At 30.1% G+C, this 22,903-nt stretch overlaps 1 protein-coding gene across 4 annotated transcripts in view; it reads right to left on the bottom strand.

Annotated features, from left to right (window-relative positions):
• The window catches only part of Sec63 (translocation protein Sec63), an 80,210-nt gene that overhangs the window by 35,111 nt on the left and 22,196 nt on the right, over window positions 1–22,903 (bottom strand). For all 4 annotated transcript variants that reach the window (XM_075376469.1, XM_075376467.1, XM_075376468.1 and 1 more), the window contains exons 4-7: window positions 18,500–18,605; window positions 14,429–14,559; window positions 8,789–8,881; window positions 4,664–4,825 (exon numbers count right to left, since the gene is read on the bottom strand). In XM_075376469.1, coding sequence (XP_075232584.1) covers window positions 4,664–4,825; window positions 8,789–8,881; window positions 14,429–14,559; window positions 18,500–18,605 — 492 coding nt within the window. The remainder of the gene's footprint in view (window positions 1–4,663; window positions 4,826–8,788; window positions 8,882–14,428; window positions 14,560–18,499; window positions 18,606–22,903) is intronic.

Consider the following 22,903-nt stretch of genomic DNA (forward strand, 5'->3'; position numbering starts at 1 on the left):
ATGATTTGACAGTCGAACCATAACTAATCTGCAAAAAAAAAAGGCTACATTGTTGATGGTAACTCACTGGTTTGCCAGGACCATTTCTCAAGCTTGTTGAATCTTCCTGTTTGTGATGGAGGTTGACAAACGTCCTGCTCCTTCTTCATGATCATTCTTGTCCAGCCACTTTTAAACTTCTCACCATTTATACACATTTCTATGTGATAGAGCACTGTCGCTGTATTGTGGTGTAAGCCTCCAATGAATTTCAGTCCCTAGCACCCCTTCTGAACAGAGAAATTAGATCACTGTTCTTTGAGTTCCTCCTTGGTGCACACTTGCTAGGAGAGAGGCATATGGTTATAGTAAATCAGAACCAAGAAAACTGATGCTATCAAGGTCAAATTTTGATAATGTGACCACAATGGTATCAACTCTAAGCATGCACGCACAGAAGACAAAGTGAAAAATCTGAAGATATATTATGATGAATCTGGACATAAATTTTGACTCTCCAACATATATACAGAGTGTGCCATATAAAACGCAACCCATCAATCACTCATCCATGAAATTTTAAAAGTCAAGCTTATTCCCCAACTCGTTATTGAAATGGACTCGTCCAACATCTGAACATCGCGGCGACACAGTAGAACACTACTGATAGTAACGACAATGCAATCATAATGTTCAGTGTATTGCTACAGACAAGATGGTGTTTTCGCTAGATGAATGTGTTTTCATTGTTGAGTCGTACTTCAGTACGAAATCAGTGGTTGCAGTGCAAGATTTGTTTCACCATAAGTACCCAGATAAACCAGCTCCTAACAAAACTCAGTATTAAGGTTATTTGCAAAATTTAGAGAGACTGGTTCTGTTAATAACAAGGAACACAAAAGATCTGCGTCAGTGTTGAATACAGATACAGCCACTAAAATCAAAGACCGATTACTTACCTCGCCAAATAAATCGATCAGACGTTTGTCTGCTGAAATTAATTTGTCTAAATCAACTGTTCATCGGGCGACCAAACAATTACAATTACGACCTTATCGAATTCAAACGGTTCATCAACTTCTTAAGCCCGACAAAGAAAAATGGCTACAATATTATCAATGGTTCCGTCAATTTCTGCGTGAGGGAATTAATGTTATGGATTCGTTATTTTTCACAGATGAAGCATGGTTACATTTGGATGGCTACATAAACAGCCAAAACAGTAGAATTTGGAGTGCTGAAAATCCCCACATTTATCACGAAAAACAATTACACCTGCAGAAGTTGGGCGTGTGGTGCGCAATATCGTGGAAGAAAATAATCGGTCCTATTTTTTTCGAGTACACCATTAATGCAGAACGATATCAGGATATTTTATTTCAGTTCATTGCACTCTTGGAAGAGGAAGAGACACTGCTGGCTACAACATGACGGTGTGACATCGCACTACGCAGGTTCAACTTCTGATTTCGTTGAGGAATTCTTTGGTAATCATGTTATCGGTCGAGGCTTGTGGCCACCAAGATCTCCAGATTTGACTGCGGGGGATTTTTTTCTATGGGGTTACCTCAAAGAAAAAGCCTACAGCAACAAACCACGAACACTTGAACAATTGAAAGTCAATATTGAACAAGCTGTATTAAATATCCAGCCACAAACTTTGAAAAAAGTTGCAAGAAACACTGTAAAAAGAATTGAAGCTTGTATTCAAGAAGATGGTGGCCACTTCCAACATTTACTCTAAATGTAAGGTATATAATCATAAGATTTATATAAGGTAATATACTCGTAATGTAAGGTGATGGTAATAATAAAAATTGCATTTACATTTACAAATGTCTTTTTATTATTTCAATACCTACCAATATAAGGTTGGGTTGCGTTTTATATCGGACACCCTGTAGATGGGTATACATATGAACAAACATTAAAAAATAAAAATTAAATAAAACTTAAAAGTAATATCAAAGTCAGAATTTTAACAATACGATAAATTTATTTAAAATAAACATAAAAATAAAAAAATAAAAACTATATAAAATTTACATATACATAAAGTCTGAGAAGGGTGTAACAGAATAACAGATAACAGATAACAGAATAAAAAACCCACAAAACCATAAAAATTAAAAAAAAAGGAAAAAACATTTAAAACTCTTTCTATAAAAAATATACGTAACAATATCAAATCTTATGTATACAACTAACACAATGCAAAAATAGAAACATCTGGTCTAAAACATCATTATCAATGCAACGGATGTTTCTAGGCATTTGAATTTACGATGCAAGGCCGCATAACATATGCGAATAAATTGCATGAGTCAAACCCAAAAGAGCTCATCTGTCTGCAACAATATGGGTATCCAATGCTAACATCTCAATTTACAACTTCTTTCAAGGAAACAATTACTTTGTTAAGAACAGACGTCTACTGACACGATGATAAGGACAACCAATTTAGATCTTAATGTAGGCTCCTTCAAAATAAAATTGTGATCTTTGATTTTTTTTATCAGATGATGGTTCAGACTAGGAGACTGTCAAAACTTAAAAAGAAAAGATCCAACCAAGGAAGTAGCTTTCTATACTATTGACATCAAGATTAACTAGGAGAACAAAATAAAATTATTAAGTGTAATGGAGGTACTTTATAATATAGACAACAAATAAAAAATGGAAAGGTGGTTGAATTCAAAAGGGATGGGATTCTGATGTTTTTGTTGGATGCCTCTGAGGGACTGCAATAGGAATGAAGAGAAAAATGATAATTGGAAATTAATGAATTAAGGATATCAAAAGGATATCCTTAAGCACTTAAGGATCTGTGCACTGAAGCTATATGTGCTTCTGAAGGAGATATAAGATAAAACCTATGAGAACATTTTGATGTATAAAATAAACACCATGATTCATCTAGTTTGTATATGATTGACTTATAATATTTTTCTGTAATTAGCTCATTTTAGAGTTACTTACTTTATCATAATTATTTTTAAACAATAACCCTAATACTACTTTTTTTAGAACAAAAACCAACCTTTTTATAGTTTAAAAAAAGATTATGTTTACTAAAAGAGATAAGGATAGAAACCCATAGTTTTACTAGTAAACCTTAAACTTACAGGTATTGTAAAACAAAGAAAATCAATAGGTATGGTTCATGTGCCATTAATTTATAAGATTTTTAATATATGGAAATAATACCTTAGTTGGTTCGTATATGAATTAAGGGATATGGTACAAATGGGCAATTATGGCTCTGTGATCAGATACATCAAGAAGCAAAGTTGCAATAATATGGCCATCTCAACAAAATAAGCCCCACCAGGCTAGAAGAGTCTATCAATCGATTATATTTGAAATAAGGAATGTGAAAGTCCATATCATCCCTTAGGAAGATATAATACTGTCTTTACCATTTCTTAACAGAAAAATTCATCAATTTGTTGTTTTACATTACCTGTCTCAAATCTTCTTATACTACTGTGAAACATATTTAGTATTTGATATAAGATATATCAATCAGAGGTGCTTTCAATAAGAATAATAACATTTACCAAACACTTTATTCCTTTGGTGAACAGAGCAGAACTGAAAATCAGTCGCATTACATTTTTTTTTTTTTTTTTTTTTTGTTTTTTTGGGGGGATGAAAAACACCTGCACGTTATCATCGCTCAGAGTTTTCTATAATAAAAAATAAAAGAAAATAAAGCTCATCTAAAAGATGAATAAAGCTTACAACCAATATCACAGATAAAATCTAAAATAAAACCAAAAGTGAATAGAATCTATTAAAGTCCAAGATGGGTGTAAAGGGCCCATTCTCACATAACAAAAAGACTAAAAAGAAAACTAAAAACCATAAAAAGATCTAACATAAAAAATATACATGACAATATTAAATTTTTTGTATTAACCTAGTACTACGCAAAAATAGAAACATCCAGTTTAAAATTTCATTATCATTGTACAAGACACCACGGATGTTTCTGGGTAGATTAAATTTGCGACGCAACGCCGCATAACGTATGCAATCTATGAGTATGTGGCACACACTCATGCGGCAGTTGCATCGTGCGCATAGGGGTGTGTGTCCTCCTGACATCAGGTACTCGTGTGTGAACCTTGTATGTCCTATCCGCAATTGACAGAGGACTACTTCCTCACGAGTTTTTCTGCATGAGGAGTCCCATGGCAACACAGAATCTTTAATCTGCCAGAGTTTATTATCAACAGTAGCCGTCCAGTCACCTATCCACTTTGCTCTTAATGATTGTTTTACATAATTAATAAAATCAGAAGTAGCAACTCGGGTGGTGAAAGGAAGCTGATTACATTAATGGTGGGCCTGGTGTGCTGATGTCAGAATATTTGTCTCAATGAAAAAGGCATTAGGAACCACTTTTCCTTTTAAGCCAGGGATGGAAATCTTGTTATTTTTAACGATGGTGAATTTTTTCTATAGCCATTTGTGTCTTCTGTCAGACCTAAAACCATCTTAGATAAATTATGACATTAACATATATACATGCACACAAAAATCCCTACTGAAATAGTACTGAAAAAAGTACTGAAATAGAAATAAAAAACATATCTCAGCTTCTAAAGTATTACAATAATATAACTTAATCGTAATTCAAATACTTTATAATAATTGTGGTTATGAAATAATTACTTACAGAGGGAACTTCTTCGTTGTCAGTAGGCCGTTCTACAATTTCACTGTTATATTTTTTTTCAAACTCTAAAGATGCAGCAAGAATCATAATAACTCTTTTTAATGTCATAGAAGGTGTTTTGTGTAAAAAATAATAATACATCTGTGTAGTGTCTAGTAACACCTATAAACACAAGATACAAATAAATGTAAAAATACCAACACATGGAAAAATAAACAATAAAACTGTAATAATAAAGCTTTTAAAAAAGAATAAATATAAATCATTCTACAAAACAAATTTTAACCCTGTTTTTTATTCTTTCCATTTAGCCTCCAGGAATCACCATCAGGTGTTACTTCAGATGATGAATGAGGATGATATGTGTGAGAGTAAGTGAAGTGTAGCCTTGTACAATCAAGTCGACTATTTCTGAGATATGTGGTTAATTGAAACCCAACCATCAAAGAACACTGATATCCACGATCTAGTATTCAGATCCATATAAAAGTAACTGCCTTTACTAGGACTTGAACATTGGAACTCTCTACTTTGAAATCAGCTGATTCGCGAACATACCACTAATGAATGGTTAACCATGTCTGTTTAAATAACGTAAACTGAACTGTGATTAATAGACAAATTCTTTCTAATATGAAAATAGAAAGGATAAATTATATAATAATTGAAATTCATTGATATTATTACAATAAATCAGTGATAACTAACTTTATCAAATATACAGTATGTCTGAAAAGTTCCTGAACTAAATTAAATAAAAATAGAGATTTAAAGATAAATGAATTTACCCACATCAGCCCTCTACATTGAATCCTTCTCTAGTTATATATTCGTTGCAGCACTGGAGAAATCATTTTGTGGGATCGCCTTCAACTGCTCAGTGCAAGTCCTTTGGATGGCCGGAATGTCATTGAAAAAGCAGCCATTTATCTTCAATTTGAGTTTTGGGAACAGAAAACAGTCTACTGGAGCCAAGTCGGGTGAATAGGGCGAGTGGGATAAGACGGTGATTTGATCTGTGGCGCAATAAAGTATTAAAACTGTTGACATGTGAGCCAGGGCATTGTCATGCAAGAGTCCAACTGCCCGGATCCTGGTACTCAGGCCAGATTCAACAAATCTGACGCATCAGCCGTTTCATTACGTCCAAATAGAATTTAGAATTCACGGTTTGACCAGTTGGATCAAATTCATGACGAATCAAGCCCTTTGAGTTGAAGAGTGGAATCAACATCATTTTCACTCTTGATTTTTGGCCTGACTTTCGGCAGTCTTTGTGCTCCAGGATTCAACCAAGCAGCTGATTGATTGTTTGTGGATCATACATGAAACAGTAGCTTTCATCCCCAGTTACAATTGTTTGCAAAAAATTCAGGTCGCTATAAGCAGTTTCAATGAAGTCTTGAGTTTCAAGAAAGATGCACCTGTTTTTGTTCTTCGATCAAGAAGTGTAGAACAAAACGAGAGCACACCTTTTGGCAGTTCATTTTTTCTGTTAGAATTATACGTACCGTGTCTTTATCAATGATTAGCTCTTCTGCTATGGCCTGAAGGGTAAGATGATTTTGTTGGAGCAGGAGCACACGCACTTTCGCAATGTTTTCATCGTGAACAGCTGTTGACGGCCACCCACTTTGTTTGTCGTCATCCAATGACTCTCTACTGACTTTAAACTGCTTTCAACATGTGTATGTTGTATTACAAGATAGGCCTTCATCATCGAATGCTTACTGTATCGTAGAAAAAGTTTCAACAAAAGAGTTTTGAAGCCAAACACAAAATTTTATAGTGCTTCTCTGTTCCATGTTGTGAGCTTACACAAGATCACATGAACACAACATATGTGGCTGAATGTAACTCGAGACTGGAGTGACGAAACATGATGGAATTTTGTACAAAAACTTGTCAGACCTCATACTACATAGTTCCTTGGTTGCCCGAAAGATGGTGCTACTTGTATCAACTACAGAAATTTAGTTCAGGAACTCTTCAAACCTACTGAGTATACTAGTAAAATGTCTCAAAATTCTTCCACCCATTTTCAGATCGTACAACTACATTATAATCTTTCTTAATGATAATAGTTTTATTTGTTAGATATCACGTACAATGGTATTAAAAAAATTCATACATACAAAGGGGAATAGGAAAGTTTTACAATATGAAACTATTTTTTATAATTTTTCAAAATAATCTCCACCACACATTACACACTTCTCCATCCTTCAAAACCAATCTTCAAGCAAACCATGCCATGTTTCATCAAAGACCTGGACCAACTTACTGTCCAAGCCCTTAGTCTATTCCTTACCTGTGGTAACAGCATGAAATCACATGGAGCAAGGTCAGGATTAGAGGATTAGAATTAAAAAAACAAGATTACCTAAATTAAAGTCAGTTGAAAGGGTTTGAAAATGAATTCTTCTGTTCTCCTCAGATAAGATACAAGAAGCAAGAATATGAAAAGGCTTTTGATTTGAATAAAATGGTACTGGTACTGAGGAAAAATGGGAATAGGTGATGGAAAACTTTTCGTATTAAAGTAGATCTGTATTGGCACCAAAAAGCAAATGTTTAGATAAAAGATAGTATGTCTGAAAATGTTCACTTAATATGAGGTATCTTATCTCCCATTCTTTAAATATTTATTAAAAATGAGATTTTTAAAGAAACTCTGGATGATGTTTCAGAGGAAATAAAACAGAATGGTGTTGCCATTAATAATTTAAATACACAGATGGCAGTGAATACACTGCCATTTCAGTCACTAATAAGTGACTGAAAGAATCAAAGAATTGCAGTTACTATAAAATAAATTCAAAGATAGAAGCAGCTGGTAAGAATTACAAACAAACATTAAAAAAATGGAATAGAAGGTAGAAAGCAGACATAGAATTCATAAAGTTGACGTTACATTCTTCTTGAATACCAAGTTTTATAAAATTAGTATACTGCTTGTTTATAGCTGTGATCACTTCTGAGAAATGTGCTATACAACAACAGCTTAGATCATTGTTTGAGGAACAGAATGAAGTATTATACATTCTCTATGCTTTTGTTATTAGAATTTTATAGAAACAAAAGTGAAGAGAGTTGAGGGCTTTGAGATGTAGGTGTATCAACAATTCCTTAGCTGGAGAGAAAAGAATCACAATGATGGATGTCTCAAAAGGCTGAACACTAACACAGAGATAGTTTATTGGGGAAAAGCTAGAGTTCTTTGGACAAATGAGACATCCAAAGAAGTATCAGCTTCTATGTTTCATAATTCAATGGAAAATGGACAGAAAACAGAGAGGTCCAAGTCAAAAAATTATTCAAGTCAGTGGTTTTGTGGGTCAACCAGCTCTTTATTCCAGTCAACCTCCAAGTTGTAATTTTCCAGATATTTAACTTTTGATAATAGACATATATATGTATATTTATTTGTACATGAAGAAAGAATGAAAATGATAAACTGCAAGTCTACATGGATGGATATAAAATCATGTCTTGTATTATGTCATACAAATTAGTAACCTCCAGTGTTTTACATATAACAAATGTCAAATGAGAATTTAGTTTGTTAAAAATTATGCAAATAACTGCATTACTATAGTTCATTATACATCTAATTCTGCTTTACTTTAAATAACATCTCAAGAAGTTATGAAATTAACCAAACACTTGCTCATTAATTGTCTTTTCTAGATTATAGTATCTATAATCTCATCCATAGTTGTTGTCCCTTTCTCTTCAATTCACATTAAAAAGGACACCTCCGATGTTACAACTTAAAAATTTTAAAACAAATAAACTTACTTTTAAAAAAATATTTAAGAAGATAAAAATCAATTATTTTTTTAAAATTCTTTTTAAATTTTAACAATATTGTAAAAAATTACTAAATAAGTTAAAATTGAATAATTATTTTAAACATATTTTGACATTTAATTAAGAAATTAATAACAATTATTGACTAATAAAACAGATAGATGGAAAATAATCTAATTTAAAAGATTGAAATTTGGAATCAAGTTTGCTCTTAATTATTTTTCAGTGAGAGCAGTAAACTAGAATATAATGACTCAACAGATAGTATAGGAAATAAAGCGGTTTTAGTAACTATACGAAAACAATAATTACCTGATCACCAGTATACCTTATTGAACGATACCACCACATACCAACAACTGTGGGTAATGCAACCATAAATACTAAAGCATATAACCCCAATACCTGAAAAACAAATAAATTATTATTAACGTTATAAATTAATAAAATTCAACGTAATAATAGATTATATTCAAAATAAAAATTATTTTTTTAAAATTAAATCATTCATAGTCAAATGGAAAATAAGCATAATATTTTTTTCACGACTATAAAAGTAAAAGTGAATTAAAAATTACTTTAAAAGGTTTTAAGGAGAATGCTGGCCAGCAATGGGAATTTAGATTAATTATTTTAGATAAATTAAGAAAGATTTTTACTAGACATTTTTTATTGATAATTCCAGTCCAAGGTTGTTTTAGTTTTTGAACAGGGTTGTGCAAGTATTGTGATTTGATTGATAATTAATTGGTTTGGATTACAATTTAGTTTATTCTTATTATTTAGTTTATATAGGTGTGCATAGTAAAATTCACCACTGAAATACATGATATTTAAGTGTGACAGTACATTAGTTACTTGTCTTAACAGTTTCAATTGAAGTCACTGTAATTTAGGTGTGAAAAACGATTCTGAAAACAATAAACTTACCAAAATGGGTTTTAAGAAAGTTACACAAACATGAAGTATTAGATATAGGAAATATTTTGAGGATCTGAGAATCAAGAAATCAAGCCACATTATATCAAGTGTTTTGAGTATTATACAATGCAGTAACATGAAGATTCCAAGTCAGTCAGGTATCAATGTAAAGTCACATATTTGCCTCGTAGTTAGTTTCAGACAACTAATAATTATTGATCAGTGACAAATAACTCAAGAATAGGTAATAAGTGGAAAGTAAGAATCTGAATTCAAATAGTAGACTACTAATAATCATAATCAAAGGCTTAGCTAACATCAAAGAACAGACTGTTAGTGTGTTGTTTCCTCTTTATGGTAGTGGCATGAAAATCCTCAACCCTGTGTATCTGATGAATGATGTTATGTTCGGATATGACTAACAACTACCAGAGACTGTTGAATAAAAGATAATATTCTTCTTTCTTCAAGGAAGAAGCATTCAAATAATTTGAAGAAACTTATTGGGCAAAGGGTATAGAATTATGTGTAGGAATAAAATACACATAAAAATTATCCTAAAATGATGAAATCCTAAATATGATGAGATCATGTTTAGGAAAACATGAAAAAAAATTTAATTCTGAACATGATCTTTTAGTGCTATTTTGTTAATTAAGGAACAACTAATGATAATTCTGAACAAAATCAGATGGAAAAGATCTTTCCCCTGCCTAACTTTGGTTTTCTGTTTTCATCCATACGGTTATAAAACAAAAATAAGTAAATAATAAAACAATTAAAAGTAAAAAAAAAATGTCTCATATAAAAAAACTGACACCTAAATAGATTATTTTTGATTTACAATTATTACTCGGAAGAAACACTGATAAAAATGTCAAGATAAACTATCACCATACCTTATTCATAAAATTTACAATTATTTAATTTTATTGATGTTTAGAGATTCTCAACCTTTTTAGCTCCACGACCCCCAAAAAGTAAAAAAAAATATATAATGAATATTTCATGACCCCCACAACCTCAACCCAATGAAACTAGTTAAAACTATTTAGCTGCGTTGATTGTAACAAGTATGCACATGCATATATAAAGTACACTTTGTGTACTTTACTACTAAGCAATTTACAAGATTCAACTTGATGTGTACATGGTCCTTGTAATTTGGTCTGCTTGCATAATTTTTGCTATGAGAGTGTCATGTTCAAACATGCATACGATATATTTCAATACGATATGCTCTCAGCAGTATAAAAGAAGCATAAGGGATTGCAGAATGTCAATTTAGTTTCAAATGCAAAGCGTACATCTGGTGCCTTTAGGGATAAATTTGTGAAATAAAGAAGTGAGCCATCTACATCCAGTAAACTTATTAGTAATAAGACAAGATTGTGCAATGACAGTCACATATTTAAATTATGGTTTTACCTCATGGAAAGCCATAGTGCATTGTTTGCTTTCAAGAACCCTCCGTTAAAAGCATGAAGCCATCAAAATTAATTTGACACTTGGATATTAAACATCCAGATCATAAAAGCAAACTCTTGAGATTTTTCAAAAGAAAATTAGATACTTTGAGAAATCAACAAGCTGTAAATCAAGCCATACTGACAAAAGTACAGTTGAAGCATCTTATCTCATAGCATTAAGATGTCCAAACCGCATACAAATGCAATTCCTTTATATGAAATAGTATATATTTTTGAAAAATTTAAATATAAGTTCAGAAGAAAAAAACTATAAACTTGTCTTCTTAATGTTTTTTTGGGGGTTTCTTTATTCAGTTATTTATCCAGCTATATTAAATAAATAATTCATTAATTATTATAATTTTCTGTTTATTGAGATTATCTATTACATCAGTGATTCTCAACTTGGGGAAAACGGTGATATGAAAGGGAGGTTGTTAAATTAGTCTACAGCTTTATACAGAAAAAATAATAAAATCATTTTATGATAAAAAAAAAATCATTTATTATAAACATTTTACTTACATTTATAAATATATATGTAAAGAAAATAAATGAATAAGATGGTTACGTTTGCTTTTCATTTAAAAATTTCTCTGTGTATTAATCAATATACAGAGAAATTTTTAAGTTAGAAACACGGAAAAGCAAATAGTTTTCAAGTGATAAAAGACATTCTATATTTAGTTTTTAGTGCAACCATAGACAGAAAACCCTTTTAACAGAGGTAAAATGTAGTGAAAGAGATCAATATCAATGATTCTATGACTAAATTCCCATATTCACTTCAACAAACAAGCCAAAACACATCTAAATCTTCAGATGTGAATTGTAGTTGTATCGATTAAATTGGCAAACACTTCGATGAGCTATTTGTGAACAACAGTTCTGAGTTCATTAACAACAACAACAACATGAGCTGCAACAACATTTTCACTAATTGGATTCAGTACCCATCTCTTCAAGAAATCATTTTTATCTTCTGCTAAATACTCTGCCAACTGAATAATTAGCTCATGCATCTTAACACTACCTAAATTGTGGTTAATAATATTGTCTTCTTCATTAAAATTTTTCTCTGTATATTCAGAAGTGAGTGGAAACATATCAAATTATTTCCTTTGAAGGCGAATAATCCAGATACCGAGCTTTTGAATGAAAGCATGAACTTTGTCTATCATCAATAGAATGTTTTTAACAAGTCTTTCTAAATTCACATTCAAGTTGTTTAAATGAGAAAATATATCAGCTAAGTAATCCAACAGCTATATACTCATTATTCTGAAAAAACATTGAGAACTGCTTGTTTATAGTGGAAAAATATTAATTCATCTTGCAATTATAATAACAAGAGTTATTAAACAGTACTGAAACGTACTGCACATAAAAAATTATAAGATAGTCTATTTACACAAACAGATTTAGTACTACTAACATCAGATCCGTATAAACAAGCTTAGTTTACTAATCACAAAACTTTTAGTGCGAACTTTGACAACAGTGGTACAAATATATGTCAAAACTAAAGTAATCAAAAATGTTATGTTAAAAGTTGTTTAATTTTTATATGCAATTTTATTTTATTTGCCTCATTTACAGTCTGCTGTATAAAAAGAAAGGACCATTGTGATACCTGCTCAATTTTTTTATTATTTTGTAATACCTTTAAAAAATATACTCTCATTAATTTATTAAAAATGTATTATTATCAGCTCTCTATTACCTCTAATCAACTTTCCATTTTACACAATAATCAATAATAACCAATAATCAATAATAATAATACCAATAATAATCAATAATACTTTTACACAATAATCAAATTAAACAAAAAATATTTTATTTTAAAACTTAATTGCAGTTATTAAAAAAAAATTGTTTTTCATTTTTTTTAAATTTTGCAAAGTAAATCTTAAAACTATTGGGGATCAACTAAGAATATATTTTTACACAGGTAAATATTTCATCAGTACAGGAAAAAATGGCTTACAGTAAAGTTAAATATATTTTAGTAAATTTGTTGGGAACACTTCATTGAATGAGGAAAACATTTAAAAAACTCTTTATCTTAAAAGCCTAATATGTTGTACTACTCTGAAATTTGTAATTATAATTGACTAGATAATTTATAATCATTACTATCAAGCCTTAAAGAAATATTATTATTTGCCAAAAATTACTTCTAATTTCTGTCCACTTAAGAGTACAATAAAGTAACTCTTATTAAAAATATTTTTTTTGAATCAATCTATTCTTCACAAATTAAAATTCTTACAAACAAAAACTCACATTTTCTTTTATTTGTTCTAACATCCTACGTAGCTAAAAATAATTATAATACAATATTATTTCTTGATGGAATGAGGTCAAATACAGGTGCTCTTGGTATTTTTCAGACTCAAAACCTTTTCATTATTCTTAGAAGGGCAAAGCATAATACAGTAATTAATCTCATTTAATTTTAATTTTGTTTGGAGTACATAGAAATCATATTAGATACTAAATATAATAAACTATAAAAATATATAAGTTTTGGAAATAATGAAATTTACTTAAGATTTGCAATGTAATAATTAATAGTGATTGACTTGTAGAATAAAGTATTATCAAAACTTACATAAATGATTACATTTCTAATTCTGATTCAAATTATATTTGTACATTCTGTAACTGTTTACATAACAAATTGATTCTGAATTTTCTTTTTCATTGTAAGATTCTGCAACCTATTTTGTCCTACTTTTATCTAAATAGATTTCATTCTTCTTTACCTATAATGTAAGCTCAACTTATTTGAGCAATAAAAATGAATGATCAACTAAATGCTGTAAACAACTTTAAAAGAAATCAGTTAAGTGAGAGGTTTTACTATAGACAATAATCTAATGGTAGCTTTAGACTGATCCCATATACATCTTTGAGGTGTTACAGTTTCCTTTCCTTTTATTTACATTATTTTATAAAATAGTGTTCTTGTTTTTTATTGCAACGTAATTGTTATGTCCTCAAATTATTATTATCAAGGTTATACTGATAATTTAAATTCTCCATAAAAAAATAAACTAATAATCTAAGTAAACAGAATATATTTAAGTAAATGTATTCACTAATAAATTTTAAGTAAAAACTAGAGATGGCTAACCCTTTTTCTAAAAGTATAAAATATATTAACAATTAAGGATAATTAAAAAAATTAATACTTTTAAACAAATAATATATAATTGTAGTATATTTTAACACTAAACTTTATCAAAGTTGTAAAGGTAAATGAAAAATAAAACTAAATTAAATGTAAAATTAAATTTAATAGGTACAGACAGCTATGTAGACTTAATTACTATCTGCTGCTGTAAATAATGATATATAACATCTGTGATACAAGGGAACAATATAAATGATAATTTAATATAAGTGATACAAGGACTAATATAATTTTTTTTCATGTTAAAAGTGATATTTTTCATAAAAATTAAAAATAATAAAAATAGATTCTACATAAATATTTTAAATAACTGAATAAACAAACAACAAATATGAGGAAAAAGTAGTAATAAATGCTTACCCAAACAGAATTCTCTTTTTCAACAATCCAAGAAGGTAAAGCAATGCCAAAACTCATGGCTCCAGGTCCATCAGGATTACCATATTTCTCCCAGTTTCTTCTAGATTCTTCATCAGTTAAAGCTTGATAAGCTATAAAAACACATTAAATTAAATTGATTATAGACATCAAATTGGAAATTATATAAATTAAAACTAGCATCAGGACAAAAATCTCACCAAATCCCTCCTGTCTAAAAACACAAAAATTTACTGAGAAAAACAGTTTTTAAAAAATTACACATATCAAAATTAACTATTCACTTAAAAACAAATAATTTATATGAATACAGATTAATCTATTCAAAGTAGACTTAAATATCAACATCTATTAAAGTGGTTGTGTGGAACAGTCGATACAGCAATAGCCCATCTATATTTTATCATTTTGTATTTTAATTATCAATACTTTTAATTAGTTATTTAAAAGTAATTATTATTACACTTTTATCTTATAAGAAAGCAATTTATAACATAATACGTAATACTTAAAACTGTTTTGATAATTTTCTTGTAAAACTGATGAAATTATTCTAGCTGTTTCTAGTAAAAGCTTTGTATGGACTACTGAACAATCTTGATTAACTAATAGTAAAAAATTATTTTTACAATTATTTTAAAACACTGCATATATATAAGCTGTGTGAATTGTGATCCCACCAAGTCCTTGACTAATGTTTTATTATAAATGTTTCTAAGCATTTAATTCTAAATCTTGGCAAAAAGAAATGCATTTATTTTAAGACAATCACACAAAGTGTAATTTAATTACATGGCCTTTTGCAAACCAGTATATCTGTTTATTAGTACAGGAAATTTGTCATCAAAATAGGCTTTTTTTTTTTTAACCTCCGAGTCCACAGTTAAGCATTATTTCAGAGGATGAGATGAATGATTTGTAGCGTGTGTGAAAATGCCATGGCTGACCGGGATTCGAACCCAGGACCTCTGGGTGAAAGGCCGAGCGCTACCATCAAAATAGCTGTATTTGAAAATCCTTACCTACCGATCGATCTTTTGTCCATGTGTTAGGGGTGTGAGGGAAGCTTAACTCCAGATTTTTAACATCCCCCTCCCGTAGATTTTTGAAAAACTCAAAAAGTTTTAGAAATGTGTTTGTCTCTGATTTTATGCATTTTAGAGAAAAGTTTTTCAAACAAAAAATGTAGAGGACATTCTCCTCTACAATTAATGTCTTTGAAGTTGTGCCATATAATTTGAAATTAAAATACTTAGGTGGCGCTGAAGTTGTAAAAAAAGTTGTAAACGAGTAGACCGGTTTCGAACGCGTGCCCAATTCACACCATTTTCACACTTTCACTAGCTACAGCTCCAAAATGGTAAGTCGTACAAGAAAATTGTTTAAATAAAAGTTCTCTTTTTTTTGAGATTAACGACTTTTCCACATGGAATACAGATGAAAAACAATTTTTTCCGGTGAAAAAACCGAAAAACACGTTTTTTACAACTTCAGCGCCACCTAGTATTTCAATTTGAAATTATACAGCATAACTTCAAAGACATTAATTGCAGAGGAGAATGTCCTCTACATTTTTTGTTTGAAAAACTTTTCTCTAAAATGCATAAAATCAGAGACAAACACATTTCTAAAACTTTTTGAGTTTTTCAAAAATCTACGGGAGGGGGATGTTAAAAATCTGGAGTTAAGCTTTCCTCATCACCCCCTAACATATGGAAAAAAACATCAATCGGTAGGTAAGGATTTTCAAATAAAAATACAAATTGACTGTACTATAAGTAATATAAAACCTTACTGAAATCTAAAATAGTTCATATAAATACCCTTGGCAAAGAAGGTTTCACAAATTTGCAACAGAATTGTAATAAGAAGAAAATGCAATTATTTTTCTTTAAAGATTACCTATTCATTATACAATTTACTATGACATCTTAAGAAAACTTAAACTTTGTAAGATTAGTACACTTTTCTTTAAAGATTAACTATTCATTATACAATTTACTATGACATCTTAGGAAAACTTAAACTTTGTAAGATTAGTACACTTGGAGATCTAGGAAGACAAAATAATGTCATAATGAATGCAATCATCTATTGTGTATTAAAAATAAGAATCTGAAATAAATACGACACAAACTGAATATTTTAGTTTTAGTACATATGAAAATTATCAACAGAGTCCTTATATTTTCCCATAAATTTCTACTCTGGTAAACCTTATATCTCATAAAGTTGTGGAGGATTTTCTTCAGCCCACTATCAAATTCTCCTAGTTAATGTAGCCAGACAATAATTTTGTTGTACTACATATTTTAGTTCAAAAACTACTGTACATAGCCATTTTAAACCAGTTTAATTTTAACTTTGTGTACCCAATAGAATTCTACTTCCAAAAATGCCTACATTAATCTACAATAACATTAGTGTTTCCATTTTATTTACCGCTCAAATGTTTAAATTTCAGTTTTTCAAATGAATCTTAATTTACTTAATAACTGCAACTGAATATAAAAAAATATAGTGTGGTAATAACCTACCAGATTTTGCTTCACCATTGCATGGGCATAGTTGTAGTGGAGGGGTTTATAGATAAAATATTAACAGTGTCTTGCTGTTTTAGTTACTGTTATGAATTGGATTGCTGAATGAATTGGATTGGACTGCTGTTATGAATTGAACTGGATGGCTGTCATGCATTTATTGTTGAAACATTTATCAAAATTAACAATTTTGTTACTGCAACACAAAAAAAATTTTGTTCACACTTCACGCTTGGTTGAAATGATCTTCCTGACCAAAAATATTATTGTGTTAATAATTTCAAAATCAGAGGTTCAGCCCAAAAGAAAACCACCTGCAAGACCCAGAAAATGTCAAAGTTATGAAAAAATCATTATTGCAATTTCCCTGATATTCCGCCTATAAACATGATTCTGCTTTGAAATTTGTCAGATCAAACAGTGAGACTTTTACAAGCAGACGTTTCGTCAAAATGATGATCATACAAGAACTTATTGAATGTGACTGGGAAAACCACAAGCATGTGATGAGGATATTCTTCAAAAAGTTCCAAAAAATGCCATTTTGATAACAAGTGACAAAGAATCATTTCCATTTGTCTGGCTACATTAACTAGGAGAATTTGATACTGGGCTGAAGAAAATCCTCCACAACTTTATGAGATATAAGGTTTACCAGAGTAGAAATTTATGGGAAAATATAAGGACTCTGTTGATAATTTTCATGCTTCAAAACTTAAGGAATTAGGGTCTGGTTCTGCAGGTCACGAGGATATAAGTAAAAATACTCCAGGACAGATGAGTTATTTAGTTTAAGCAAGGAGTTATTATGAAGTTAGTGAACGAGCGAATATCTAATGGGTAGAAGTTCGACATGATTGAGCTACGTCACGAACATTCCAGTGTGGACAGTGTGAATGCAGGAAATTGTTTGGCAAGTTTTAATATAGACAATTAGTGAGAAGAGTAAAGAATTAAATTCATTCATAAATCATAGGGTAGTTTTATTTATGAAGAGCAAAAGGTATTTGCAATAAAGAACTTTAGTGTAATTTTATCTCAACAGTAATGCAATACCAATTGTTAAAGTTGTAAATATTAGCGGTCATGATAATGTTTTTTGTCAATAGACTGAATTCTGGTATTTAATATTTAACTACCAGTAAATAAATCTTGATGTTATTTTAAATTCTATTATTATTATTATAATAATGTTGACATTTATAATTGCTGTAGTTGTGATCTCTATTAACATTACTGTTATAGTCGGTTATTATTATTACTATAATTGTCATTATTACTGATTTGTCTTATTTTATTTATGTTCTATATAAATTAAATTATTAAACTAATAAATTGTAATTATATAAACATTCTTAAATTGTCAATCTCTCAATATCCTGATCGAGCCACAAACAAACGACAATATTTATAAAGAGCCAAATGCTGCTTTATTCTAGTTTCAGTCTTTCATTTACTTTTCCCTTCATATCCCATACTGTCTTTATAAACAAATTTATAAAAATTAACTCACCTTTAGTTAACTTCATAAAAGCTTTCTCATCTCCAGTTTCTTTATCAGGATGCAATATCAATGATAATTTACGATATGCCTTTTTAATGTTAGCCTCTGATGTGCCCTAAATAAAAACACAGCATTATTATTATATCAATATAAAAGTATAAAACCAAAATAAAATTCTAAGCAACAACATATTTCTAAATATAAAATGAATAAACAGAATTTAGCAAACACTACACAAAAATGCCTAGCAATCTATATAATATATAGATCCAATATAAAAAACAAACATATCAAGCTGCTAAACTGGCACAAGAATTTTTGGAAAAAATACAGTTCTCATGATGAAATATGATTATTTCTGAATTATAAATTTCCTTGTGACGATTTTTTTTTTGGATATTTTTGGATTTTTTTTTTTGGATATGTTAGGTAACCTACTTGGCAGACATTTTTGCGTACTTGAACTCTCTTAGTACAGTTCTTCTAAGGTAATAACAAGTACCTTTTTTTTATGTTGAAGATAAGGTTGAAGGAATAATTTAAAAAAATATGGCTTGGACAAACAGCACTGAAGGTAATAGTCTCCATAACATTGCAATATACAGTCATATCAGTGATGAAGTATCACCACTAAAGTTTAAATCGCCAGAGCATCTGCACAAATACTGAGCAATCAGTATTTGTGCTGATTGCACAATCAGCACAAATCCTCTCAAATAGCCATGTAGTGGAGCACAAATCCTGTATTATTGGATGATGGATGGGTAATAAACATGCTCTATATTATCATCAACAAGTTTTAGCTCATCATTTTCTAAACATTCATTTAAGAAATCAGTATATTCTTGTTTCAGTTGAGCATTGTTTAAAAGTCTAGGTTCTAGCGACAGAAATCGTTTGTCTTGTTGTAATTGGTCTTTGATGTACCTAATGCCATCTCAGGTGCAGAATTAAAAGGCAATTTGACAATGAGTTTACCATTAGGACTTTGTTTAACATTTTCAAGATAATGTACTTCACATTCTTCATTTAAAACAGATTTTGATATGTTGGATACCTCTTCTAGTTGCCAAAACAATGAAATGAGTTGTTCTGTGCTGAGCTCAGAATTAATATCTGTGATTGTAAGAAATGAAAGGGTTTTATCACACGAATTAGTAGAAGAGATTTTACTGCTAACCACGTAACCAAAAACAGTATTTTGTAGTATAGGTAAATCACTACCAAGTTTGATTCTTCCGTCACGAAAGATGTCATAGAATATACTGGCTCCTAGAACATCTACACCTCTTGATTTAAAAAATTCTTCATCTGCTAGTTTGACATCAGATGGAATTTACAATTTGGGCTTAAATGAAGAAGTAGGTAAATCAGTAAGTAGTTATTTTATGTAGAATGAGAAATTCTACTGCTTCAAAATAATTTTTAATCTGGATTTGATGGTTGTGGAAACAGAACTATTTGTTGGCATTCCTCTATTACCAATGCCCGAGATGTTCGTTGAGATCTTCAACTGTTAAAGTCCTAGAGCTGATACTAAGTAAAGACTAATGAAATTAGATTGACTTCCGCTATCAAGAAGCACATGGCTTGGATAGTATGTTCCTTGGGAATCAGAAATTAGCACGATTGCAGTAGCAAGTAAGATTTCCTCCTTATTATTATTATTTGAGCAACAAGTAATTGGGTTTTTGGTTTGAAGATGCTGAAGTAGATGGAGATGATGATATTGCAGGTGTTTCTTTCTTTTCTTGCGGTGAACTATAGTTGTCTAAATGAAGTATTGTATGATGACGTTTATTGCACTATTTGCATGAATGAGGGCTTTTAGACTGAATAGGTTTATGGCCTGATTTTAAGCAATTCAGACATAGATTGAGTTGTTTAACTTTAGAGTAGCATTGAGATGCATTAAGTTTTGAGAGCTGTTTACAACTACATGTGAGATGTTCTTCAGAACAAACAGCACAATTATGTTTAATTAAGTTTATTGAATAACAAGTTTTATTGAAAACGGCTCGTTGATTAGTTTTAATTTCATAGAATGATTTCTTGGGTGTTTGAACTTGTTCTTCACAACCTTCTTGAACTGCACACTGTTCCAGTAAAAATTGCATGAGAGTTTTAAAGGCACAACGTTTTGACTGGTGTCATCGGTTTCAATGCTCCTTCCTTGTTTCGCATGATAAGTTTCCCAACGATCTCTCATTCCATAGTCTAACTTTCTCAAAATAAGAAATACTAAAAGCATTCCCAATTATTGACTGGTTCCCCCAAGTTTTTTAAGGCTGTGAGATGATTTGTAACCGCATCGTATAACTTCCGCAAGTTAATGGCAGATGATTTTTCGATTTGTTTAATGTTCAATAGGCCGTCAACATGAGCTGTAATTATTAATCATTCATTTTTAAAACGTCGTTGAGATGAGACCTAGCAGTATCATAATTTTCTGCACATATTTTGATCTCTGATGGGTTGCAATGCCTCCCCAGATAAACAAGAGCCCAAGTAATAATTTTTTTGAATTTTAGTCAATTTAGTTGTATTGTTTATCATTGTCTCAAAAACATCATAAAAACTGATCCATTGTTCGTAATTACCCGAAAATGATTGTAATGGAATTGTGGGAAGTTTAATGTTGTTGGAAATGTCCGGAACCTTATGATCCAAAGAAGGGGGAGCAGAAGATGATTTCTGCTTTGAAAGGATATTATTAATCAGGGTTTCGATCGCATAGTAAGTTTCTTCGAAATGTGAAAGTTCTTCTTCTGGTTCATATTAAGCATCAGTAGTAACTGCCCTCACCTTGGACTGAACGGAATTGAATTCTGACTAACACTCTTCTAATCTTTTTAAACGCTTATTTACATCTGCAAAAGAATTAACTTCAACATTGAAAGCGTCTATAAATGTTTTAATACGAGTGAATCTACCTTTAATGTAACCACATTCCCTATGTAATTCAATAAGTTTATCCATGATAGTGCACTTATTCTAATCATATGAACTCTACTTAATTGTTGGCTTAAGCGAGTGCTTGGAATTACAATAAAGCTAAAATAAAGTATATTGATACCAAAACAGAATGAATTCAATAGCAACAATGATAATAATAATGTTGTAATAATAACATTAATGGAATACATGAATACACTCACAAAATGAGCAAACAATAATAAAAATCTTTGAAAGTTACATTTAATACTACCATAAAACAATTATAAACAAATAAGTGCAAATTCAACTCAAAAAAATTGATTGAAGTAAATTATATGAAAGATAATTTTATCTTAATATAAAAATAAAACATAGACTACTGGAATAAAATTACAGTTCACACAAAAATGTAAACATAATATAGGCAAAGTTTTCATGAGACTAATTATTCTTTCAATAGTAAATGAAGGAATACGAATATTATAAGACAAGATAACGTCTAATACATTATGCAAATAAGCAATTAGATTACTATAATTGGCTTGTTTATTTTACGATAGATAATTAATACTAACATTAGTCATAGTGAGTCGGGCAGCTGGCTGTGATGATAAGGGACTATAATTAAAACAAATTGCAAATACTCAGAATTATGAAGTAGGCCAGAGAATTAAACTTCAAATATTAATAATACTAATACTAAAATTATGGAAGAAAGACAAAATATTTAATACGCTATTTCTGTAGATAATTTACTATCGGAAAACTTATAATTACCAAATGTACTTATAATGTAACTTATAATTACCAAAAAAAAAAACTATTAACTTCATTATTATGGTATATACCTGACACAATATTTCAAAGTTATGAAAATAAAATGAAAGTTATCCTGATTCAGAATGCTATCCAAATGGCAACAAAATGAAAAATTAAAGAAATACAAAGATTCTTATGAACTTACACTAAATAATAATATAATTTAATAAATGATTTAACAAACTTAACTAAAAGCCTATCTAAAAGCCTTAACTATCTAACTTAACGAATACTAGTTTAAAGGAAAAGGATACATCAACGGAAAGCAAAGTGTCAAATGTAACTGTTGATAAGCTTATGTAGACGATGAAATATGATCGCTGATGGTATACCATATGTTAAATATCGATGAAGTACAACACATCTGAAGAATAGATAAAAAGTTATGTTTAAATTTCATTTAAAGTATAGGATGTTCCCGTAGAAAGTTTAAGCTAACGTTTAAATGATTCATTTATGATTCCGGTCACTTTATAAAATGTATGACTCCCACAGCAACTTTAAGAAAAGTTTAAATAGTTCGTTTAAAAGTTTGATCACGTCGGGATCACCAAAAAATGTTGTAGATAATGCAAGGTGAGATAAGACTTACACAAAAAGTTTAGTTTAAGCAAATAACTAAGCATTTAAGTTTAATAAAGATTTAATTAACACAAA

The sequence above is a fragment of the Lycorma delicatula genome, chromosome 10, assembly GCF_047948215.1.
Source record: "Lycorma delicatula isolate Av1 chromosome 10, ASM4794821v1, whole genome shotgun sequence".
NCBI classification, from domain to species: Eukaryota; Metazoa; Arthropoda; class Insecta; order Hemiptera; family Fulgoridae; genus Lycorma; species Lycorma delicatula.